General features: G+C 41.0%; 1 protein-coding gene across 6 annotated transcripts in view; it reads left to right on the top strand.

The window, feature by feature from the left end:
- The first annotated feature begins 22,264 nt into the window (after positions 1-22,264).
- Positions 22,265-26,968, top strand: part of LOC5578718 (homeobox protein abdominal-A homolog) — a 126,068-nt gene continuing 121,364 nt past the window's right edge. The window contains exons 1-3 of one of the 6 annotated variants that reach the window (XM_021838498.1): positions 22,265-23,991; positions 24,322-24,490; positions 24,573-24,793. In XM_021838498.1, the coding sequence (XP_021694190.1) occupies position 23,991; positions 24,322-24,490; positions 24,573-24,793 (391 nt within the window). In that variant the 5' untranslated portion in view covers positions 22,265-23,990. The remainder of the gene's footprint in view (positions 23,992-24,321; positions 24,491-24,572; positions 24,794-26,968) is intronic. The other 5 variants (XR_002498761.1, XM_021838496.1, XM_021838499.1 and 2 more) reach the window with 5 other exon arrangements.

The following is a 26,968-nucleotide window of genomic DNA, read 5'->3' on the forward strand; positions in this document are numbered from 1 at the left end:
AGCAATCATTGACAGCTCTTTGTAGAAAGTGATTGAGATTAATACCACCCCTACTGACAGATGCGAGTTGGTGTCGAGGTATGATACAAAACTCGCATTCCCAAGACTGAAGGAACAAGACTAGGTTGGGTGGAAATGTTTATATTACCTTTTTTTCTAAATTTTGAAGCAAAACATGCGACGTTGAATTGAAAAGCTGATTCTTTGTTTGAACAGTAGGGGTAGTCGGGGCGGTTTGGCCAATAGGATAGAATAGGCATCCCTTAAAAACTGCATATATTTTGGAAATTTCATATAAAATGGCATGCAACTGCAAAGTTGGCTAGGAAATGAAGCAATAGACATGCTGCAAGTGTTCTAAACTCATCGCAAACGAAGTTCGAAAAAAGTGCCCATTTACCCCGAATGGCTCTCTAAAATTTCATCGTTTTAGAATGATGATGTTTGACTATTAGAACGATTTTAAAAATTTAATAGTTTTGCACGAAGCGTTTATGAATACTAATGATTATCAAGTGTAGTGAAAAAAATAATTGAATTTTTAGATTATATGAGAAAATATAATAATCAGAAATAGGGTACTCATTTCACTCCATCGGTAAAAAATCGACTCAAAAAATGACAAATTTTCAAAAATCACTCACTCATTCGTGAACTTTATAAGACAACGAAAGTCATACGGATCTAGTGTATTGATCTAAAAATTGCGAAAATCCGACTTTTTCTTAAAGTGGCCAAACTGTCCCACATTCCCCTACTGTTCTTCTATGCCTACTTATCCCATGTTCCATGCAAAGTTTATGGACCACGGGACAAATATGCATAGAACGACAGACTAGTGCAAATCCGAATGCAGAGCTATTGAGCATAATGACGCTTATTTTAACCGTGTTCATCCTGTCTTATAATTCTGCTAGATTCTAGTTCAAACCATATTCGAAAGGTGAATTTGTTTGCTGCTTTTAGTTTCCTTTAAAATCTTTGTATTTGATTCGATTTTTGTGTGGTTGGGTAAAAAATCGTCATATTGGCAAAATATACCGAAGAATTATTTTTTTAAATTACGCTCACTCTTTTTCCATTAATGTAATTTTATACCATATAAACAACGTCAAAAAAACGATTCAAAATACTTCAAATTCAAAAAAGGTTTTGATCTTAGACTGAGACTCGAAAAAGCGTATATCATTTTGGGACCAAAGCAGACCACCCCTAATCGGTCCTTAAAACAGCCTTGTCAGGAATGATTATTGTACGGTAAAATCGATACCTCCCCAAATGACCAGAATGTACATACAACGAAATCACCTTTTGCGTTATGCGATGCTTATATGTGCAAAGATTCCGTATAAAATGTCGTCAAAAGGCCTTATACGTACAAAAGTGGAGGCGGTATATGTGCATAATTTATATGATGGAAAATGATATACAATGCGAGCGTACAGATTTTTATTACGAAGTAATCTGTAACCTTATACGACTTAGTTTATGATAACAACGTTTATTTGACAGCTGCTACGGATTGATTCGACTTCCTTTGTGCGTTTATACGGAACGAAACAAAATGAACTGATGAACTCAGAAAATAGCGTTCTATGCGAGGAGAACCATCAATTTAATGATTTTATTCACCATGTTATGTGGGTGTGATATAATTCGCACAAGTAAACGACTTTTTACGGTAATTATTATGCGACTTCTGGTTGTCTGGTCAGCTCTCTTTGTCAATTTTCATGGATGCGCAACATAAAAATCATCATTCTAGCAACACAAAAAGAGTAGAAGAAAACTAACAAGAAGCGAGTTGTCACATCTTGTCTTAGGCTTTGATCCATATCTGTTTGAAAGTGCGTTACCAAAATCAGTTCACTAATATAATCGAAACAAGTATTGTCATGTTATGTGAATTAAATACGATTTATTACCTCCAATCAGAAGACGCCGTAGTACCCTCTAAATCTGATGGCTATTTACGTCAATGCTTGTTGGCATGATTTCCTCCTAATTATTTGAGAGCTTTCTTCTCCTTAGTTGCTATTTTTCCAATTCGTATGGAATGAGGCAACCACAATTAAAAAGTATTTGCCCAGAGAAGTTAATGATATTTCCTTTATAAAGAGACCCTGATCAGGGGCCCAAATAGCCGTAGCTGACCAAGCTGAGGGTCGTGGGTTCGAATCCCACCGGTCGAGGATCTTTTCGTAAAGGAAATTTTCTCGACTTCCCAGGGCATAGAGTATCTTCGTACCTGCCACACGAAATACGCATGCAAAAATGGTCATTGGCATAGTAAGCTCTCAGCTAATAACTGTGGAAGTACTCATAAGAACACTAAGCTGAGAAGCAGGCTCTGTCCCAGTGGGGACGTAACGCTAGAAAAGAAGAAGAAGAAAGAGACCCTGAACCGACCGGGACACCTTCAGCATGACTCTGCTTTGTTACGGTGAACGTTATCACTAGGCTAAAGAAGGTTTCTATTATTAGCCAGAATAAGAAACATTCAAAATTCCGTACTACACAGCGCTTGAAATCGAATTAAGTAATAAGATAGGATGTTGTTTCATCTAAAATATAACAACTACTACACCAAAGTACACAGCTGTTCCGTCTCGCAGGTTCTGACTATCAGACAATGCTGGCAAGCGGGCAACGTCCTAGGGCCCATCTTGATGAGTTTGGCTTCCATACCATCCTTGCCAGCGGCCTTGATATTCTTGAGTTGTTGAATGGCATCCTTAACTTCCCCCATTCCTCTGTGCCAATGTGCTCTGCACCATTCATGTGTTAATCTTAATGCTGCTTCCAACTTGCAATCACCTCGCGTCCGCCCGTCGAGATGCTCTCATTCTTATCCCTGCACATTTCAGTTCACGACATGAAGCCTTACCTTACCAGTCAGGCTAAGGCCTGGGTGGCCTCTGCTGTCCGCAAAACCAAGGTTGTGTTGATCGTCTGCACGTTAGGTCCATGTTTCATGAACTTGAGGTGGGTACATGCCGTGTCCTCTCTTGAGCCTCTCACTACCATGTACTTAGTTTTCGACACATTGATGTTGAGTCCGATTCGTCTAGCCTCAACACTTAGTCGGATGTACGTATCCGCCATCGTCTCAAAGTTCCGTGCTACAATATCAATGTCATCGGTGAAACCAAATTGCTGAAGATCGTGTCTATCCCCGCTCATCACACCCTCTAACACAATGTTGAACAGTATACACGAAAGGCCATCACCTTTCCGTAACACTTTGCGAGATTTGAAGGTACTCGAGCGGGTCCCTGATACTCGGACTACGCATATCACTCGTTCCATCGTCGTCTTGATCAATCTTGCCGATTTGTCCGGAAAACCGTATTTGTGCATTTACTACCATAGCTGATCTCGATCGATTGTATCATAGGCCGATTAAAAATTAACGAACAAATGATGTGTAAGTAAATTGTATTCGCGACATTTCTGAAACAGGCAGATGGCGAATATCTGGCCCGTTGTTGCACGTTCGTCCATAAATCCTGCTTTATATTGCCCAAGCCTCGTGAAAATCGACGGAATAAAGACGGCAGATTCCTACATCAACATCTTGCGGGAAGATCTGGGGGTTTCGCTGATCCAGACGGGCCATGAAGAGAAATTCATATTTCTCTAGAACAACGACCCGAAGCGTACTGCCAAGAAGACCAAGTCTTTCTTCCGGTCTTGTCGGATTAAACCGCTGGAATGGCCTCCACAAAGCTCAGACCTCAACCCCATCGAGAATGTGTGGGAGATTCTTGATGCCAGGGTTGACAAAACTAGTGTTACCAACAAAAATAATTATTTTGAAGCCTTGGAGCGCGCCTGGCAAGAACTAGAACCACAACACCTACAAAACCTGGTGAAAAGCATGCCGAAGCGCCTCCAGCAAGTCCTTAAGGCCAAAGGAGGACACATTAACTATTAAATTGCTTTTTATTTTTCTTAAATCATATTTTCTGGGGCCAAGAAGGAAGTGAGCACTTTATTTTGTCACTATTTATTTTTCAATACAAATTGATTTTCTTTTTCTTTGAGTAAAATTCTTTTTTTTTTATCAAAATTTGGTAAGTGCAACTTTAAAAGAATATCAAAAATAAAATATCAAAAAAGATTTAAGTGTGTTAACTTTAATTTGAACCAAATCAATAAGAGAAATTCGAAAACTGGTGAGGTGGGCACTTTATTTTGCCTATCAGTGTACCTTAGTGGCAATCAAAAATCCATTTTGTGATAAACGAACATTTGGTGCAATATGTTCCATAAAATTGCCCTAGGTTCTTTATTGTTACCATAAGTTGCTATGGATGCCGTTATTCATAATCCTCCAAAAACTGCATGTGTTGACAATAAAAAAAATCCTAAATGCACTTCCCATCTGATCTTGCAACATGTTATATCAAATCATGCACCGTTCGATCGATACGATACCAGTCTAAACATAGAGTCAGCCTTCCGCCCATAACCCGCGTCACGAGCGGTGTTCTTCTCCGTGTGGCAGGCCAATGTTTAAGTTAAGTCTCTCCGGAGCCATCCTTCTTTCGCACGGTTTTCGTCGACGTTGTCGATTTTTATATACATGCTCGGCGAAATCTATTAATATTTAGCCAATATAGTGAACGCGAAAAGATTACATTGTGGCAGTCGCTGCAGCGTCTTCTGAAATTCCAATGAATTACCTCTCTTCCTTGAACCGTGTGCTCCGCGTGGTGAATTTTAAAACTATTCTGCCAGACATACACACACGGCACAGGAAGGAAGTTGCTGGCAGTTTTAGATTATTTTTTTTTAGCTTTTTTGCTAACGTACACAACTTTTTTTCTCTGCCTCGCTAGATGCTGAATGTGGCTGGTTCTTGATTTGTCTCCCCCTGCTGCCACCAGCGTTTCCGTAATCTGCAGAGAATAGGATTTGCACATAGCAGTCCCCTCCGTCGAAGTGGGAAAAAGAAAACAAACCATTCGGTGCTCGATTTTATCTGTGTGGATGCTTTTTGGGGGAAAATCCGGGCCATGCAGACGCCAATCTAGAGTTTGAATGATAGTGAAGATGCGGGGGAGTTGTACTCCGGAGGAATCCTGGTCACCGGAGAGTATCATCATCCGGTGTGTGGTCCAGAGCGATATAGAGTGCTCTCTTTCGTATGGCTTTTCAGAATCTCCTTGCTCTCGGTTCGGTCGGATGTGGCACATAGCCTTTTGGAAAACCTGTTTCTGCTGTCTTTGGCGTAGAGTCCGTTGCCAGTTTGGCCCTGGTGACTCGTGTTCGAGAGTGCACTTCTTTTTATAGCGAAGATATAATCGTTTCATTCACACTTATTGCAGCTCGTAACGACGCCGCTTTATGTACTCTCCGGTGATGCTTCGCGGAAAATGAGCGGGAGATGCACTTTTTTAAATACCATCACCACTTGCGTCCTATGTATGGAAGTATCTTGCAAACGGGGATGGTATGGGGGGATCTCTGCACGAAACTGGAAAGAGCAGTCAGACATCAAGAAATCAGGAAACTCTTTACCCACTCCTAATAATCACTTTATCAAGCGCTAGAGAATGAGGCTGACTAGAAAAGACAAAGGAAACGGTTCGTTCAAAGAATGGTTGGATGCAAACTATTCAGAGCATTGCTGATCATTTAATTACATTCGTTTCGAAACTGCTTGCACGTACTTCTAGTGCTGACCGCAGTCTTAACCAAGTATTGGTATCAAAAGCTTCCTCGATTGTTTCAACTTCAATGCAATAATGTAACTTGTTTAAGGACTAGCTTACTTGCTAGGATTTCTGTTTCCGATGTAGCATCTCATTTTTCTTCGGGTCTCCTAAATTGTTAGATATTTTAAGTTAATATTTAAGAGCTGATTTTCAGACTCCATTAACTCTATTGAAATTGATGCAAAGAGAGCGAGATTTTCTCAATACACAAATTCCTTACTTTTCTTGCTAGACTGTCTGTAGGTAATAATTTGTGTCATTCAAACTGTACAATCAATTTGAATTTAGTAAGGACGGGATTTCATTTTGAAATAAAATGATTTTCATAACTTTCGTCCCCATTCCAAAGATCTCTTTTAAAGTATATGAAATATTCTCTACTCTTTTCTGCAGGGTGATTATTTTTGTTATTCGGTTCTACATCAGATAACTTGATAAAACCTCATCAACATTATTTCACCAATTCAATCGGTACGGCCATGAACCTTTCTCCATTTTCGACTAAGACCCACGCTCTCCAGGTCCTGATGCACCAGGTCAATCCACCTAGCTTGCTGCTCCACACGTCTTCTTGTTCCGACAGGATTCCTGACGAACACCATCTTTACAGGGCTGTTGTCCGGCATTCTTGCAACATGCCCTGCCCAGCCCCCAGGATACTGAGTTCGTCGTAGAGTTGAGCGAGCTTGTGGTTCATTCTTCGTCGCCACACACCGTTCTCCTGGACGCCGCCGAAGATCGTCCTTAGCACCCGGTGTTCGATAACTGCAAGAGCTTATTAGCGTTTTGTGCATCGTGCATTTGGTGCGGAGGTGCATCTTTCTCGACTGCAGTGTCTTCTGGAGCCCATAGTAGGCACGATTTTCACTGATGATGTGCCTTCGTATTTCCCGTTGTTGTCCCCCGTCAGCAAGGATCCGAGATAGACGAACTCGTCCACCACCTCGGAGGTATGCCCGTCTATCGTAAATCCGTCTATCGTAACCAGCATGTACTTTGTTTTCGACGCGTTTACCACCAGTCCAACTCTTGTTACTTCGCGTTTCAGGCGGGTGAACAAATCTCTCACAATTTCAAATTTTCTTCAAATAATATCCATGTCGTCTGCGAAGCAAACAAATTGTCCGGATCTCGTGTTAAGTCCGTTAAGTCTGTTAAGTTCAGCTCTCCGTATGACATGACACCTTCAAGCGCAATATAGAACAGCAGGCACGAAAATCCTTCACCTTGTCGTAGTCTCCGGTGAGATTCGAACGAACTGGAGTGCTCGCCTGAGATCTTCACGCAGTTTTATACACCGTCCAATGTTGCTCCAATCAATCTCGTGAGCTTCCCGGGAAAGCTGGAACTATCCATAATTTTCCAAAGCATTTTGCGGTAGGTGTTATCATAGGCCGCTTTGAAATCAATGAACAGGTGATGGGTTGGTGATGGGACCTGGTACTTCTGGAGGATTTGTGACATTTCTGGAGGATTTGCGCACGAAAAAGATCTGGTCCGTTGTCGAGCAGCCGTCGATGAAACCTGCATGATAACTACCCACGAACTCGTTTGCTATATGTGATAGACGACTGAAGATAATATAGGATAGCACTTTATAGGAGGCGGTTGACAATTTTCACACTCCAATTTGTCTCCCTTTTTGTAGATGGTGCATACAACGCCTTGCTTCCACTTCGTCGGTAGATGTAGGTAAGCGGCCAACTTCTCCGGGTCCATCTTCATGAGTTTGGCTCCGATACCATTCTTACCAGCGGCCTTGTTGTTCCTGAGCTGTTGAATAGAACGCTTAAATTCCCCCATCGTGGAAGCTGGTTACTCTCCACCGTCCGCTGTGCTGACGTTGCCATCGCCTTCGTTATCATGACCTTCTGTGCCTGTGCTCTCTGCGTCATTCAGGTGTTCTTAGTAGTGCTGCTTCCACCTTTCGATTACCCTGCACATTTCAGCTCACGGTATGAAACATATGCGGGATGCGTTGAGCTTCTAATAGAACTTCCACGTTTCTGAAGTTTCTGTAGAGTAGAATGGTTTAAAATGTCACTTTGGCTTAATAGTAATTTTACAATATTCACTAGTTACCACCATAAAAACATTTCCCATGTTTGAGCTTTTTTACGATTTCAAAGCAAAGTCGAAAAGTTGGTTGATAAATAGGTTTGGTTCAAAATGATCGAATCGATGAGGCAGAATGCCATTTTGTATTAAAAACGAAGAGTCAGCAATCAAGTGTCTCCATGAGTTGGGAAAGCTTGCAACTTGCAAAAAAAGTGAACAATTGTTGAATTTCACCGGGAAATTCAGAGACAATCTATGAGTCAACTCTTGGGTAAACATATTTTAGCATCGTTTGGCAAAGAATACAAATTAAAACGTTCTAGGAATGATTATTGGGCGTTGTTCCCCTACTCAACTGCTTTGAGCATGGTTATTCGCTTAGGCTTTAAGATAAAGACGCCAAGGAGACGCATGGTGATTTAATTTGACTCTATGACTACCCCGAATGCATAATATTTTGAGATTAATTCTGATTACAAGGTGGTAAGATAATTGTACGGTTCCTTATAAATCGCTTATAAATGGCTATGGCTTAACAATGTGTTTAATTTTCAGATATCTGGTGCGACATTTCAATCAATTGATTATTGTTGCTTTGCTAAATGATCGTTAGAAGTGTGTTTAATGGACGTTTACATTTTCATTTGATTCCTTTGGTAGTTTAAAATATCGTAAAACTTAAATTATTGGAAATCTTTAACAGAAAAAAACAAGGCTCTTCAATGTATACTTCTTGCATACTAAGAGATTCTGACACCCACACTGCAATGTTCTGAAGAGCAGCCTATTTTGAAAAAAATGGTGATTTTATTATGAAAAGGATAGTATAATATATGCACAATCAAAATGCAGTTAAGTCTCCTATTAGACGCTGCTACCCACTTCTTTCACTCATATTGTTTTAGATGTCGGTCTATTGGTATTAGGATATGCCAAAAGATTGTGTTTTTGAAACGCTGAAAATGTTGCTCTATGGAACCCGCCTAAAGAACTACCTGATTGGCATAGTTATCTGTTATAATTGTGTATACATCAAGACACTGTTAGAAATGCGGCGGCCTCTGATCACCTTTAAAATAAAAACTTTCGTTGTTTTGTGAGATCATTCAACTGAATTTCGATCAGCTAACCACAAAAAATAGCTTATTCAAGACAATCGAGAAATGATAACAACAGGAAAGTGATTAGTAGATCCATAAGAGATCTAACTCTTCTAACATAATAAGAGAAAAGTAGGGAAAATGTTTGATTAAAATATACCAGGATTGACTTTAATTAAAACGCTAAGAAAAATCTTGCTGTCCAGAAAATAGCTGTTCCATATGAAAATGGAAGTGCCTAGCAACTGCAACTCGAAAGACTTTTTAAGAATAAAGGGCAAATTTTTGATTAAATGCTAGCAGCTATGCTGTGGCGAGGATAAACAGTGCAGCAATATTGCACAACCTATGTTCATAATAAAGGAAAATATTTAAAAGAAAAAAAATCATTATGGTCACAACCAAGAAGCCCAAAAATAGCGATGAGCACGCAAAACCATATAGACAGTGATGGGTTCAAATTCTTCCGGTGGATGATCTTATTGTCTTGGCAATTTTCTTGACTCCCCGAGCATGGAGGTCAAAAAAAACTTCAATTGACTGGAAAAGCTGTTAGTCAATAACTGTAAAAGTGCTCATTGAGCTGAGAAACAGGCCTTGTTTCAGAAAAATAGGTAGTCGGAAAAAGGATGTTTCGAAAAACAGCTAACGTATGGAGTAAGGGAAAATATAAGGGAAATTTTACCGACGAATTTTATGCATCATTAATTATCAGTTCACATTAGAAACGAGTACATGATTGCTCAGTCTTTTATTAAAGTATCGTCAACATTTTGTACTCGCAAAACAAAATACTTTATTATATCTCATACTATACGGGGTAATTGCACATTCGGGGTAATTGCACATTCGGGGTAATAGCTTTCGGGGTAATAGCTTTCGGGGTAGTGACACATTCGGGGTTGTTGGGTTCAGAGTTATGGCGTTCAGGCCATGGAGAGGAAGCTTTAATTTTATTGCAGAATGTGTTCAAAAATACTGTTGGCGCGTTAACCGTGGCCAACTCCGGTCGGGTCGGGGTGGACTGTATTTTTCGGGATGAAAGGAACAACACCACTGATTCTGCTAGTCTACAGTACACTTTATTGCACTACACTACACTACACTGTTCACTAGTTACACTACTGTTCACTATACTTTCACTTTACTTCACTTGGATCGGTATAAACTTCGCGGCGGTAGAAACAAGACTGGTTCGACAACGCGAAGGGATCGCGTATTTATAGCACCGCGCCAAGTGATCTAGAAGCACGAGGAAGCTTCTAGAATCACGTGGAATAGTCGCGATGCACGTAGCTCGGTCACTCACTCGTGGAAGGGAACTCACGAGATCATTCGGTAACTCACGGAGTTCATTCGCTCACTGTGGGAACTCTCGACCACAGAGGCGTCGGCAGGGTGGGTCGTGTAAGGGGCTGCACTCGGATGTATTTTAAATCGCACATGTTTACGGCACGTTCCGTACGGAACATACTCCCCCCGGTTGACACGAAGGTTCAACAGTATGGTTTCGGGTTTGTGGTTCTCCATGGTCATTCTCTTCGGCGGGCGGAATCTGGGTCGGATGAGTCGAAATTCTGTCGCATCGCTCTTACTAGGAGAATATTGGACGGGATTCGATGAGCAAAATTTGTTGTTGTCATCCTGTCGACTGGGTATGGTTTCCTTGGAGTCGGTCGGTATTTTCCTTATGGTATGCTGCTCAATCGTTGGAGAGGTCGGACGATCTATAGTGGAGTGCGATGTGTCGGGAACTTGATGGCTCGATGTTGGTGCATATTCCTGTCGGTCGTATTGGTAGAAGTCTAACTCGTTACTCTGGAATTGTCGCTGCTCTGGACTTTTGTTACTCGGTGACTGCAGTGTGTTAGCCGAATTCGCTGTCTGTCGGATGTTCGATCTATGTCCAGTGCGTTGGTCGTTTGGATCGGTTTGAGTATCGTGCTTTCCCTTAACTGATGGACTCGAATCTTGAGTCTGGTACTGTCGTTGGCGGTTGAAATCCTCTAATGTTGTTTTGAAGTGCTTCGGGTGTGGATCGGATGACTTTCGAATTGTGTGCTCAATCAAATGGCTCCTCGGTTGTACGTGATTCGCTACTTCGTGGTTGTCCTGCGGGTTTTCACAATTCATCTTCTTTGGCTTCTCCTGTACTACGGGCGCTAGGAAGTAAAGCTTCGTCCAGTCGGCGCGATATTCATCGACAGCACGGATCGGGTCGTTGAACGGTTGTTGTTGTGGATTCGGACCTCTGGCGGGACTTTTTCCTTGGGCGACTGTCAGGTCTTCGATCGTCGTGCGTACAACATTGTATCGGTCTTCGAAATCGGCGAATACTTCCTCCTGGCGTTGTAGAGCGGTGTCTGGAACGGTCGTTATCACCTTGCTATGTACGGCGCAGAACTCGGCGTAGGCGTCCTCAATGTTTTTCAAATACGTCCTGAGTCGCGGTAGGCTCACCTGATTCGTGGCGGCAGCAAGTGCGCTTTGTACTCGCTCTAGTTTCAGACTCACGTGGGTTCGGAGGCGTGATAGCGACGAAAACTGCTTTAACGTGTTCGGATCAACGGTTGTCTTCCAATCGGCGTTTGGGTCGATCAGAGCGGCGTCCTGGTTGTTCGGCTTAGTGGATCTCATTTTCGGCAAACAATTCTGCTGCATAGCGTCTTCAGTTGGGATTCGGATCTCCATGGCGTTGGGATTCGTGTCGAAACAGTCACTCTGCGATGGGATTCTTCGGCGTTTGGCGGGTGTCGTACAAACTCACTTTGACGGATACACGTCCTGGTCGAAGCACCACGCAGACGTGTCGAATAGTCGGGTGATGGTTCGTCCTATTACTACACGCTTTGGGAAAGTGTCACAAAACGTGTCGGTGATTCGTATTGGGCAGCGGAACGAATGTCTCCCTCCTGGGCGACACACGTCTCGGTATGGGTACCGCGCAAACGTGTCGGATAAATGGGCGGCTTGATTGAACAGCTGGCTCCTCTTGCAGTACACGTTGTGGTCAAAGCACCACGGAAACGTGTCGGATTGGACGGCGTAACGGGTACTACTCTCTCGGTGAAACACGTCCCGGTATGGGTACCGCGCAGACGTGTCGGATTAGCGGCGACGATAGTGAACAGCTACACGTTGTGATTTGGAACCCACGGGAACGTGTCGGATTTGGCGGCAATAGTGAACAACCAACTCCTCTCGAAAATACACGTTTGGGCGCACAACCAGGCAAACGTGCCGGAAATTCTCGCGATGAGCGGTGGCGGTGGTTGATCACTTCCTCGGGCGGGTGGTACACGTCTTGGTGAGGGCACCAAGCAGACGTGTCGGATAAACGGTCGGATCTAGTGAACAGCTGGAACACGGTGTGGTACCACGGAACCGTGTCGGATAGGGCGGCGATAGTAATCCTCTCCTCTCGGAATGCACGTTTGGGTCCACAACCAGGCAAACGTACCGGAACTACTCGCGGTGAGTAGCGGTGTTGCTAGATGATCACTTCGTTGGGTCGGTGGTACACGTCTTGGTGAGGGTACCAAGCAGACGTGTCGGCTAAACGGTCGGATTCAGTGAACAGCTGGAACACGGTGTGGTACACGCACCACGGAACCGTGTCGGATAGGGCGGCGATAGTGATCCTCTCCTCTCAGAATGCACGTTTGGGTTCACAACCAGGCAAACGTGGCGGAACTACTCACGGTAAGTAGCGGTGTTGGTAGATGATCACTTCCTCGGCGAGCGGTACACGGCTTGGTGAGAGCACCAGGCAGACGTGTCGGCGGCGATGTCTAGCAGAATCCTCCTTGGAATACACGCTCTGGTCTGGGTCACCACGCAAGCGTGCCGGAATAGCTCTCGTCGAGCGGCGGATGTGTCGATTCCTTTCCTACGGCGGGCGGCGCTGGATCCGGCTCGAAGGACCACTATGGTCGGGTCGGGGTGGACTGTATTTTTCGGGATGAAAGGAACAACACCACTGATTCTGCTAGTCTACAGTACACTTTATTGCACTACACTACACTACACTGTTCACTAGTTACACTACTGTTCACTATACTTTCACTTTACTTCACTTGGATCGGTATAAACTTCGCGGCGGTAGAAACAAAACTGGTTCGACAACGCGAAGGGATCGCGTATTTATAGCACCGCGCCAAGTGATCTAGAAGCACGAGGAAGCTTCTAGAATCACGTGGAATAGTCGCGATGCACGTAGCTCGGTCACTCACTCGTGGAAGGGAACTCACGAGATCATTCGGTAACTCACGGAGTTCATTCGCTCACTGTGGGAACTCTCGACCACAGAGGCGTCGGCAGGGTGGGTCGTGTAAGGGGCTGCACTCGGATGTATTTTAAATCGCACATGTTTACGGCACGTTCCGTACGGAACAAATACGATTAAACAGGGTCTCGTGAATTACAAGTGGTCATTAGATAGTGGACGATAACAGTCTTGTCAACTTGTTTTGAATTGGCTGCATATTGGAATCGACATGATTAGACTGATTTTATTTGGCCTTCAAAGGTAAAATGAGAAAAAGTTGATGCAAGGAAAATAGTAAATCTATGAAATTTACTCGAAAGTGAGTTAATTTGCATGCACATTACAATTTTCTTAGTGAAGCAAACCAATCAGTATATTTTTAAGGATTCCCGTAGCGACGTTGGAGAGACAAATTGTAGAGAAATATGGAACAATCGGTCATTGAAAAATCAAATTTGAAAAAAATCTCACACATGTATTTCTACTAAACTATGCATGGAATTCTGAAAAATTGTTTTAAAAGACTGTTCGGGACTATTTTGCCACTTCGCACATCACTCCGATATTGAATCCGCACTGGGTTGACGCGCAGAGAAAAACGTACGACTATTTTGCTGGGCATAATATAAATATACCTCTATTCCCTTCAAATTTAGTATTTCTATAGACTCGAATGATAGAGCGGGATTTTGGAGATGGAGAGTAAGAGTTTCAAAATAATAATAAGAAATACTTGTTTTTAATTATGAATCGTGGTTTACGGCTAACCAGCCGAGTGAGAATCGAACTCGGGGAGTCGTGAGTTCGATTCTCACTGAGAAGACGTGTGACTTTTTCGCAAATCTTCACATCAATTTGTCCATCTAATCCAATTGCAAATTATTTGTAATGTTTAGCTTTTCGGTAGTTGTTAAAACTTCCACTCGGCTGGTTAGCCGTAAACCACGATTCATAATTAAAAACAAGTATTTATCGAGCAACGGACTCATGTTCCGTAACCGGTCGTTTGAGAACGTCGCGACCCATTGGAAGCCCACACAATAGATACCTCAGCCAACGCAGTTGCTGGCTAGTGTAGTGTGCTATTCCTATACCTAAAAAACAATGCGCTCTCGGGCTAGGCATTGGATATATATAGAAAGCGTTGTGTTTGGATGGGCATCTAATTCTTCCGAAAGAGGTGCACTTTGCGAAAAAGGACCACGTGATTATTGAGCTGAAATCGAATTCAGGTTAACTTCTGCGTTCATGAGTCCTCTCATGGCGTAGTGGTAACGCGCCCAAACTAGAGATCGGGGAGTCGTGAGTTCGATTCTCACTGAGAAGACGTGTAACTTTTTCGCAAATCTTCACATCAATTTGTCCATCTAATCCATATGTAATGTTTAGCTTTTCGGTAGTTGTTAATAATAAGAAAATTAAACACACTTTAATTTTTGTTCCGAAGATCTTCGCTGACAACGACGTTTAAATCATTCCAGAAAGCTTGAATTCCTCTTAAAGTACTTGGAATTCAGGAGTTCCTTAAACAATATCTCCAGGAATTTCGCGAAGGATTTCTTTAGAAATTCTCTCAGAAATTATTTCGATATTTTTTTAAATTTTCTTCAATTTTTTTTCTCTGTGTGTCTTTAATTTTTTGTCTCGGGATTTCCTACTAGATCTTTTATGGAGGTTTATTTGGGAAAACTTTCATGAATTTCTCTATTATTACTTCCATCAGCTCTTCCAGGATTATTTTTCAAAAATTCCCCCAAAAGCTTGTGAACAATTTTACTATCATTTTATCAAAGGTTTCATTCAAAAACTAAATTGTGAATTTATCACAAGCATGCCTCTATAAACTAAGAATATACAAATTTTTCTGTATGTATTTTTGTAGGTTTTTCCATAGACCTTTATGAATTTCTCCATGTATTGTTAAAAAATTCTTCCAGAAATTAATTATATAAATTTAAACGAAAATTCCTTCAATGATTAAACATAAATTGATGTCTTTCATTAACTCCTGCTTCAACTTATACATATTCCTCAGAGAGTTACTCGATAGATTCTTCATAATTTTTCAAACATTCCAATAATATTTGCAGGATGTCTTATGAAAATCCCAGATTTTTCCTGGGATTGCTCCAGAAATTCCTCCAAGAATTTCAACATGATTTTTTTTTCAAAGTTTGATAGCCCTACAGAGATTGAGATTTATTTTCACGAATCTGAAAATTTTCCTAGATATAAAAATTCTTCTATGAATTGCTTCAAGAATTTATTTACCGGATTAATCCGAAAATTCTTCCAGGGATCTCTCCAGTAGTGGAACGATGTATTCTTCGAGGAATTTCTCCAAAAGTTCAAAACAAACATTTTACTTGGAAATTTTACCAAGGATACAGATGAAGTTAGTTTCAGCTGTTACTCCAGAAATAACTCATGATGTTCTTCCAGAGATTACACCATAAATTTCTATAGGTATATAAAGTTCAGGAAACTTGTCAAGACTTGCACCAAGATTTTTTTAAGAGATTTCTTCTGAAAATGTCACAAGGATTTTTTATTCCAGCTCTTCTTCTCAATCTTCTCAATTCTTCTCTGATCTGTGTTATTCTATGTACCAATAGAATTTTCCTAAATATTCTCTACCAGAATATTCCTGCAAGTATTTTCTCAGGTTCTTAAAAAAACATGGGGTATTTTCTCCGATTATTCCCCGAACTTCGTAGAAAATTCTCCAAGGAATTCCTGTGAGTAATTTAGCAGGAATAAGGTTTTCTTGATAGTTCAGTTCGTAAAACATTTTTTTCTTTTGGAATCGACTTGCAAGAGAACCATTTTCATTATTTCAAGAAATTGTGCTCTTTCATTACCCTAAGCATATTATTGATTAATTTGGTTCTTAACCCTGAAAGCCCCGGGACAGACCTTTTGTTTTAAATCGACTGGTGCTCAAAATCAAATCAGCTTAATGAAATGTGCTCTTCACTACGATCGCAGAGTTCAGGTTTTCAAACCGTAAGTTTAGGTCTGGACATGTTTTTCAACCGAAAATAAGTGCTCCCTGGTCACATTTCTTACAGATTTTACCATGGAACCGATACTTAACGATAGGTTTAGCCGTTTTTAGACTTTACGTAACGGACCAATGTTGTATCATTTGGTTTATTTTCTTGTCGGGTAGGAATCGAGGCCAAGAACACATGTAAACTTGACCCAATGCAACAGTGCAGCTACTTGCACGTCCTGAAATCATCTTAGAAATCCAATGCAAGACATCAACTCTCAATGCCACCGGAAGTGGCCTCAGAATCCGGCTGTTGCCTGGCCAACTTGACGAAAAGTGATTGCAGACATGAAGCAAATTCCAGCAGCTACAGCATGAAATAACATGAAGTTTCAGCAATCGCATGCCTAGTTTTGAGCTTCATCCAAGTTTGTCTCCTGGTTCACCGGAAGTGACCCTACAATTCAGCCTCGGCCATATGGTAAAATTGATAATATTGAGTGTTGGTGTCTTGCATTGGGATTCTGAGATGATTTCATAACGTTCAAGTAGCTGCACTGTTGCTTTGGGCCAAATTTACATATGGCCTCAGCTCCTAGCCGGGAAGTACTTCCGGAACCATGCAAGAAAATTAATTAAATATTGCATTTTTGCATTGGTCCGTCATTTTAAGATGACTAAAACCTATCCTTTTGTGGCTGTGTCTAAGAAACACGATTGAAAACAAATGGTCTGTCCCGGAGCTTTAAGGGTTAATCAGGCTAAAATGTGTGCAAGTTAAAGTTCTTCCAATAACTCTTTGGAGTTTGGGCATATGACTCCACAGTAGTATATGGAGATTTATTTATCATTTCTAAGTAGAGGAACATCTAACAATTCAGAATCCTAGAAGATTTATGTTGGAGAACCGTTTGTTTGGTCAAGATTCCCGTTTTGGTAACTAAGTGTGTAAGTGTGTACAACAAGTGTTCAAGTTCATCCAAAAACATCCTGGAATAAGTACCTTAAATGTACTGGTGTGATAAGCAATCTTCTGCAGTTTTTTTCTTATTTGGGATAGACATTTAACGATTCATATAAATTAGTAGAGCATTGTTTGGATAAGTATCGATGTTCTAGGTCCCCCAAGGACTCAATAGAATACAGACCTAAGGATTTACAAGCCTAAGCAGTTGTATATTGATTGTTTTTAATAATGGCTCTTAACCCTTATAACTTAACGGAGTATTGCCTTGATTTGTGCGGATGTTCTTGATTCTCCAAAGACTCCATCGAATATAGGCCTCATACTTTATAAGCGTCATCTAGTAGGTTTTGATTACGACACAAACCCTGAGCCATTCACATAAGTAAACGGAGTATCCATTTGATTTATACGGATGTTCTTGATCCTACAACAGCACTGGGGTACAGGTTATGATACCTTCAGATATAAGAGCAGTTGTAAATTGATCGTTTTAAATTATGGTATACAGTCTCAACCCATCGTATAAGTACACTACCCGTCATAAATACGGACTCACTAAAATATGTATTGCAACACTCAGCTGAATATTGAATCACCCTGAAAAGTTTAGCATCACCTCAAAACAGGTAATTTCACATTGCTATACCTCGAGATCCTCACGACTTTCAAAGAAGCGATCTTCAGCAAAGTTGTTCAGGGGATCAAGGACATCCGGAAAGCGAACAGTTTAGTTCGCGATTTTGCCGTTAGGTGGCGCTAGTGAGCATGTAAATTGAGCATTTTAAACTAGTTCTATCTTGTGATCCATAAGAGATAGAAAGTACGGGTCTTCGGCAAAGTTGCTCAGGGGTTCAAGGACATCCGGAAAGGGAACAGTTTAGTTCGCAATTTTGCCGCTAGGTGGCGCTAGTGAGCATGTAAATTGAGCATTTTAAACTAGTTCTATCTTGTGATCCATAAGAGATAGAAAGTACGGGTCTTCGGCAAAGTTGCTCAGGGGTTCAAGGACATCCGGAAAGGGAACAGTTTAGTTCGCAATTTTGCCGCTAGGTGGCGCTAGTGAGCATGTAAATTGAGCATTTTAAACTAGTTCTATCTTGTGATCCATAAGAGATAGAAAGTACGGGTCTTCGGCAAAGTTGCTCAGGGGTTCAAGGACATCCGGAAAGGGAACAGTTTAGTTCGCAATTTTGCCGCTAGGTGGCGCTAGTGAGCATGTAAATTGAGCATTTTAAACTAGTTCTATCTTGTGATCCATAAGAGATAGAGAGTTCGGGTCTTCGGCAAAGTTGCTCAGGGGTTCAAGGACATCCGGAAAGGGAACAGTTTAGTTCGCGATTTTGCCGCTAGGTGGCGCTAGTGAGCATGCAAAATTGAGCTTTTTTAACTAGTTCTATCTTGTGATCCATAAGAGATAGAAAGTTCGGGTCTTCGGCAAAGTTGCTCAGGGGTTCAAGGACATCCGGAAAGCGAACAGTTTAGTTCGCGATTTTGCCGCTAGGTGGCGCTAGTGAGCATGTAAAATTGAGCATTTTGAATTAGTTCTAGCTTGTGATCCATAAGAGATAGAAAGTTCGGGTCTTCGGCAAAGTTGCTCAGGGGTTCAAGGACATCCGGAAAGGGAAGAGTTTAGTTCGCGATTTTGCCGTTAGGTGGCGCTAGTGAGCATGTAAAATTGAGCATTTTGAACTACAGTGATACCTCCATGAGTCGATGTTCCGTGACTCGATATCGACTCATGGAACCATACTAAAAACAAAATTTCATGGTTACTATGATAGTCCCTAGAAGCAGCTTTCCAAAGGATTGCTGTTCCATGACTCGATATTTCCATGAGTCGATGGTCCCTTCAATATCGACTCATGGAGGTTTCACTGTAGTTCTAGCTTGTGATCCATAAGAGATAGAAAGTTCGGGTCTTCGGCAAAGTCGCTTATGGATCACAAGCTAGAACTAGTTTGAAATGCTCAATTTTGCATGCTCACTAGCGCCACCTAGCGGCAAAATCGTGAACTCAACTGTTCCCTTTCCGGATGTCCTTGAACCCCTGAGCAACTTTGCCGAAGACCCGAACTTTCTATCTCTTATGGATCACAAGCTAGAACTAGTTCAAAATGCTCAATTTTATATGCTTACTAGCGCCACCTAGCGGCAAAACCGCGAACTAAACTGTTCCCTTTCCGGATTTCCTTGAACCCCTGAGCAACTTTGCCGAAGACCCTAACTTTCTATCTCTTATGAATCACAAGCTAGAACTAATTCAAAATGCTTAATTTTACATGCTCACTAGCGCCACCTAGCGGCAAAATCGCGAACTAAACTCTTCCCTCTCCAGATGTCCTTGAACCCCTGAGCAACTTTGCCGAAGACCCGAACTTTCTATCTCTTATGGATCACAAGATAGAACTAGTTCAAAATGCTTAATTTTACATGCTCACTAGCGCCACCTAGCGGCAAAATCGCGAACTAAACTGTTTGCTTTCCGGATGTCCTTGATCCCCTGAACAACTTTGCTGAAGATCGCTTCTTTGCAAGTCGTAAGGATCTCGAGATATAGCAATGTGAATTAACCTGTTTTGAGGTGATGCTAAACTTTTTGGGGGTGATTCATTATTCAGCTGAGTGTTGCAATACTTATTTCAGTGAGTCCGTATTTATGACGGGTAGTGTATAAAAAGTTTTAATTTTATTTGGTCACCCAAGAACTTCATGGAACATTGGCCTTAAGAGCTACAAGCGTTACCAGTGGTCTTTTGATAGCTTTTAGTGCTTGCACAGTTCTTTTTCTGTTCATAAAAGTAAAATGGAATACTATATTGATGTACGGATGTTCTAGATCGTGCAGGGATTCCATGAAATATATCTACGAACAGTTTTTTCATTGAATTATTTGAAGATTTCATGAAGGTAATTTCTTTACATTTCTAGAGCGTATATTGTATTAAGAATTCATCAATACGTCACTTATTACACAGTAGATTCTATGACCTATATCTCAGGAAATTTGTGCATGAAGAAGAGCGCTCTTTGAACAATGAATCCTATTATTACGCTGGTAGATTTTGTAGATCTTATGGACTGCCTTTCCTAAAGTTCTTGGGTGACTTAGATAGTATTCACAGTTGAATTTTTCCAACATTTCAGAGCATGTGCCAAATTTCTATTTAGATTCAATGAAACATACTTCATTGAATTACTAATAGCGCGTACTGCATGAATAGTTTTTCAATGTCAACTTTTTGCGTATGTAATACCTATATTGTAGGAAGTTCTAGGATAACTCAGAACATCTCTCAAGTGCAGCAATACAATAAATAACATCATCAAAGTAACATATTGCTCTGAACTTCTTTGTGTATGCATAGATTTCAAATGTTCACAGATCACGCTAGTAGATCTGGAAACTATTTTCCAGAGTATTCTGAAGTTCATGGCAGATATGACCAATGATATGTTTACGTTGCCAGAAACAATACTGAATAGGTTAAACACGTCTGAACTAAACTTCAAAGCATAAGTTGAAAACAAATCAGTCGCGTCACTCATCATTCCTATGCATAATATTCCATTTAATTGTCTCACTCAATTAACGAACTTCGCAATAAATACGTAAAGTAGGAAGTCTTTTTTTATATTGATTTATTACCTGATAAGCTATTGAAGACTGCTTGCGGTATTGATTTAAATGCGTAACTTAATCCGCAAGGTTTTTTTTTTACCAGAAATGTTGATTCAGAGATACAGTGTACAAAATATAAAACATTATAGGGATCTCAACCAGAAAAGCTATGAGATTCACACTACAGTAGCCAAGCAAAGCAAATCACAGTCAGCAAAGCCAGTGCAACTCGCGCCTATCGCTGCTGTAGGCAAAAAGCCTTGAAAGTAGCAAAACACCCCGGCACTAAGGGCAGCCCAAATATGATGTAGAAAAATGTTCTATTTCATGTTGCGTTTTCCGCATTTGCGGCCAGTAATAACACTATTGATTTGGAAAATTAACGCACCCAAAATATGCTGCTTGATGAAATTCGCGAGAACTACTGTAGGGCAGCGTCCATTTATTACGTAACGCAAAAATTGGAAATTTTGACCCCTCCGTGACGCTTTTTGTATGGAAAATTTAAAATTTTTGTATGAGCCATAACGCTTGAGCCTACTCCCTTCCCTCCCCCTAGAGCGTTACGTAATTTGTGGATGCCGCCTAGTGAGGAATGCCATGTGAGTTTCGGAAATTCAAACCTACTACTATTACTATTCTCAGCCCTGTTCTCAACCAGTCATAACGTTATTTGACAAAAATAAAACTTCTAAAGCACCTTGAAACAAATAATTAATTGAAAAATTGATGATGATAGATCATCGTTTTCCATTGATCACACATTCTGCATTTCAGTTCGAAAATGTTTTGCAAATTTCTAACTCAATCACACGAATTGTGCAACCTTGTTTCGTTAAAGTAAGTTACTTAATACGATATTTTTTTTATTTGTTCATCAATTTTTCATTTAGAGGCACATTGTATGAAAAATAATACATTAAAGATCTTAATCATTCGACGAATTATATCGTTATTGTAAAAATAAAACTTCTTAAATATCTTTAAACAAATTATTAATTTTAAAACTAATGAAAGGAGACCATCATTTCCCTTCTCACAATTCGCTTTCCAGTTCAAAAATGTTTTGCTATGTTCCAACTCGACTTGCAAGAATTGTGCAACGAAGTGCATTATCGTAAAAGCAAAAGTTTCTCATAGGATTTCTGCTGGCCGTATGCCATTCTCCACTGCGGCAAGTAAACAAAGCATAAACATCCCAAAAAATATCTTCTTATCTTCCGAAAGCCTTCAAAGGCAACTGCACCGTCTTCCGACTGCCTCACACTGGTGGCCTTTTCTTCCATACATCTCCTGCTGAGGATTCACGCCTAGATGAATTCACTCAGTGGTGAGTGCAAAAGATATGTGCATTGAATCGGATTGAAAACGCAGTCAACATGAAGCTTGTGATATCATTTCGTCACTAATAATTTATGACAGGTGTTCAGCAATTTCGTAATTTCTTCCACTTCGATCGATTGCAACCATCTCACATCCATCACTGTGTGCATATTTTTAAGCGTGTTTGCCCCTGCTATCAACTCAACGCACGTCATCCCTTCACTTGGTTCCTATGAGAATACGGAAAACTTCTGTCTCCGATGCGTTGTGCAACGAAACTCTCTTCTGCTGGAGATCAAGAAGCGGGAAGAGAGAAGGAAAAATCAAAACTCCCGACCGTGAGCCATCACCTCGTGTCGTCGACCACCCCACATGGTTAGGTAGAGACAGAGAAGGGTGAACCGAGTCGTGCTTGCGGAGGTCCCACTCTAGACGAGCACCGGATTCCATCACAGGGGTCGACACGGTGCACATGGGAGTAACGAGATCGACCAGTGTGCAATGTTCCCTCCGAATGGGCCGAAGTGAGATAACTAGTTTTTCCTCCGCGCGATTGAGCACATTTTGCTCAATTGCGGGATCGGTGGGTGAGCTGGTAAGGCTTTTCATCGCTCACCGGTCTACTGGCGGTATTCCGCATTTATGGTTCGCAGTGTGTGCGAAGAAGAGGTGCAGACACTATCACGGTCGTAAACGCGCTCGCGATGTTCATGGATTAGGCGAACAAAATTTCGAAAATCGTACGTAAAATTCCACCTGACGCGGTCGGCCATAAAACTGATCGATTGCTAATTGGATCGTTTCGATTGGTTTCTGCGTGATCGTGATCGCTGTTAATTGCGATAATTGGTGACATCGTTGCAATTGGTTCCAGTTAGAACTGCACAGATCACCGTTTTCGAAGGTTCAAGTGAATGCCTGAAAGCCGCACACGCGTTTCGCGTTGATTTCCTCCAGAGTCGCCGCGGAAGAGAGCGAGAGTTTCGCGTATGAGTGAGAGGCCAAAGGCCAAGACGCTGGAGCGAAGAGACCAAGAACCAGTAGAGCAGGACGGCGACAGTGGGCAATACAGAGAGCTTCGGGGCTTTAATGTATATAAAATATAAAATAAACACACAAGGAATATCATTTTTCCTCTTGTATTGCTTGTTATATGCGAAACTTTTGTATTGTGTCATAAACGAACTACTTGTCATAACGTAAACAACTTCGGACTTCTACGATCGAATTTTTATTATTATAATATTAATAACAGTAAAAATAAAACACAACCAAGAGGAGAAAATTCAAAATAATATCTATAAAATAAAGCAGTAATAAAAATCAACATTAGTTCAAAGATAAAACATGAATAAAACAATTTGATAGAGAATCAAAGGAGGCTTTGCGAAAAGCACAACAAACAATAAAAAAGAAATCTACGGTTGCTTTGTTTTCGTTTGCTGTGCGACGGAGACACTTTGTACTTTGTGCCACGAGACGAGTAATGCAGTAGGAAGAAAGAAAATAGCCGACAGTTTGAACTTTGCCGAGTCCTCGGCATACGCGTACGTGACAAGTGCTGCTCCCGACGAAGATAAGTGTTCATCAATCTGATGACCTGTTATGCCGTGTGCAAGTGAGCTAAGGACGTCGCTGTTTTAAGTGCTACTGGGCAATTAAAATCCACCTAAAGTGACGAGTGAGAATCAACAACTGTGCGGCCATCGATGGTTAAACTGAATACATAAGTCAACTTGTTTGTGATTTGAAATTGTGATAAGGAAGTCAAGTGATAAGAAAACGGAATAATTGAAAGGCATCTGCCATTGGTGATAATTGTATGAATTGATCAAAATGGGTCCTTTAAGGTGGTAAAGTGGCAATCGTTTAGAGCAGATTAATTGCTCAAAGTGTAGAACAGAGTGCAAAAATCCTCTCGGTGGCATTAAGCATTGAAGTGAGTACCTTGTAGTTATACCTGTTGTTCCACAAGACTTCAACTAACTCCAACCTTAGACCAAGAGACAACCTACTAACCAGAAAGCGAAAATCCAGTCCGTTCCAACAAGAGCTAGGAAACTGTGCGTGATATTCCCGATCAGTTCTACTACTAACCAACAACCGGGTTCCCAAATCTAGACCACTAACAACAGTCCCGACAGAACCCTCTGTAATGCGGCCATGTCCAAATTCATAATCGATAGTATGCTACCAAAATACGCACAGTTTCAGCCATTCATTAGCTCACAGATTTCATCACAGTCCATTTCCAATTCGAATTCAACAGTGTCACAGACCCCAAACTCTGAAGGTAGTCCATTAACCACAGGTAGTGAAGGTAGTCCGAATTCTCCACCGACCAGCAAAATGTATCCGTTCGTTTCGAATCACCCGTCGTCGCACGCCAGCTACTCAACGATGCCAGGTTTTTCGGGCTTGGACGACAAATCGTGCAGGTAATTGCTTAGCCAGCTTCCGTCGATCCTTGGACAATCACTACAGCTCTCCTCTTCTTATCCGTTCTCGTCCATCTATCAGCAGTAGATACACAGATAGCGTTATGAATAGCTATCCACCGATGGGAGTTCCCGGTAGTGCCAGTATTGCCCAGTTCTACCAGCAAGCAGCTGCCGTATCGGCAGCTTCCGCCGGCGTCGGTGTAGATTCCCTCGGGTCCGCATGTTCACAGCTATCGTCGTCCGTCGGCGGAGGCCAATCTGGCCTCCCAGACATTACCCGCCATCCCTGGCTCGTGACCGGTAAGTTATGCCCTCCTGATCCGACGCATGTTTCGACTTTATCTTCTTCTTCTGTTTCACGCTTTGATATATTTATGCTGCATGCGAGGCAGTTTTCTTTTTTTGCTTTTAAAAGATTAAGATTACCCTTATCAACCGCGCCGGAGTCCATGTATACGACGACGACCGAAGCGGAAATTCGTTGAGCCTCGATGAGGTCGAAAATAGAGCCACGGGACCGAACCGATCCGGGTTACGATGGGAAAACACGCATACGTATTGAGCCATTCAAAATGGCCACGCTTATCGGCGGGGTAGTTTTGGGTCCGATGGCGTCGGCGGTGGCTGATTTGTGATAATTATTTAAAACAAGAAATGATATGCACACACGGCCACAATGGTTTGCCGTCCAGTTGGGCGAATGGTCGAATAACCACATACAAACTAGCTGAAGAACTTCTTTAAGATCGTATGCAAATTGAGACGGAGATCCTTGTTATAATTATCGAACGCTTATGTCGATGAATTATTGGCATCTTTGGGTCTGTAAATTATTAATTTTTGGGTGTACTTGGCGCACTTAAGGAACATTTAAAAAACTGATGAATATTTTTTTAGAATAACTTATGAAGGAATTAAAGATAACTGTTCTAGAATTACTACCTGAGCTATGACAATTCACATTCAGAATAATAGAAGGGTTAAGGTGAAGATGAATCGAAGCCAAAGTTTAAATTTTCAAGAGCACGGATCTGGAGGACCAAACATCCATTCAGGCTGAAAACCTAATCGATTGGTCACTAGCTGGTGGTAATTAATCGATTAGGTTTACAGCTCAAACGGATGTTTGGTTCTCCAGATCCGTGCTCTTGAAAATTTCAATTTTGGCTTCGATTCATCTTCACCTTAATGTGGGACAACGCAATATAATATCTCCCAAGTAACATATCAGGTGTTGAAATGGTTTTATAAAGCTATTGGATCCAAAAATTTGTCTTTAGAATCGTTATGAAGCTAAGATTAATGTTTGGGGTAGATAATAACAGTGCATCATTCAACTAGAAGCATTAAGGTGATTATAAAACGAAGCCAAACTGTGAATTTTCAAGTGCACAAGACTGGAGAATCTGACAACAGCTCGCGTTGAATATCAATGAGATAAATTTTCAACGCGGAACGCTGTTTGGTTCTCTAGTCTTGTGCTCTGGAAAATTTGAGTTGTGGCTTCGTTCTATAATCATCTTAAACATGACAATAATAATGGTAATACTTATTCCATTTTCACACATTTATCAGCAGAGAACCAAAACAATTCCGTCGGGATAAGTTATGGAAAGGTTTTTTACTGTATCAAGTGTCGAACTAAGAAATGGTGGATTGGTTGGCGTTCATTTTATTGGATTTTCTCGTTATTCTAGTGTGTCGTCCTCCAATGGACTTTTTTGTCTACTGGAAGCGTTAACATGTGGCGATGTTTTGCGATTTTTATCATGTTGATCTGAAGAAGAGCGTTTGGAACGACACGTCGACAAAATCACGGCATTTCATCATCACCGTCGCTATACTACTGATTTTCATAACTATATACAGTCATAATCATTTTAAATAATGACTTTCCTGTTTTTTTTTTTTCTATTTGAGCATTGACTTTAAAAACAAAAGAAAGCAACTTGATTCGACGCATGGGAGAGAAGTTTACATGTTATTTTTTTTATAACATTTTCATTATAATAAACCATAATCCAGAGTCCAATTGATCAGGTCGATACCAAAAAGCATTTCTTTCCAAGAATGTTGAATGTGTCATTGGCATTTCAGACATTCCATGTTTTATAATTTATAGATATGTAATGATGATTTTAAACTTTTTTATTTTTTATAGAAGTACTTAAAGTTTTTGAAGATGTAAGCAACACGGTTGAAAAATTCAGTACTTAACAATCCGTTTGCGCTAACCTACTTACAAACTGTTGGTGTTTGAATTGTGGTGGTGAGTGTAAACTACTGTACTCATTTTTGAAATCATATTGTATTACAAGCATAGTTTTTCAATGATAAAATCTTTTATTCTTGATTACCGTTAAGGGTTAAGGGAAATAGCCTACGTTTAGGCGTATTATGCTGATGTCCAAACTTTAATTTTGCCATAAAATATACAAGTTGTAAGAGTTTTGACATTACTCATAGATTAGAAAT

Source organism: Aedes aegypti, chromosome 1 (assembly GCF_002204515.2).
Source record: "Aedes aegypti strain LVP_AGWG chromosome 1, AaegL5.0 Primary Assembly, whole genome shotgun sequence".
Classification (NCBI taxonomy): Eukaryota; Metazoa; Arthropoda; class Insecta; order Diptera; family Culicidae; genus Aedes; species Aedes aegypti.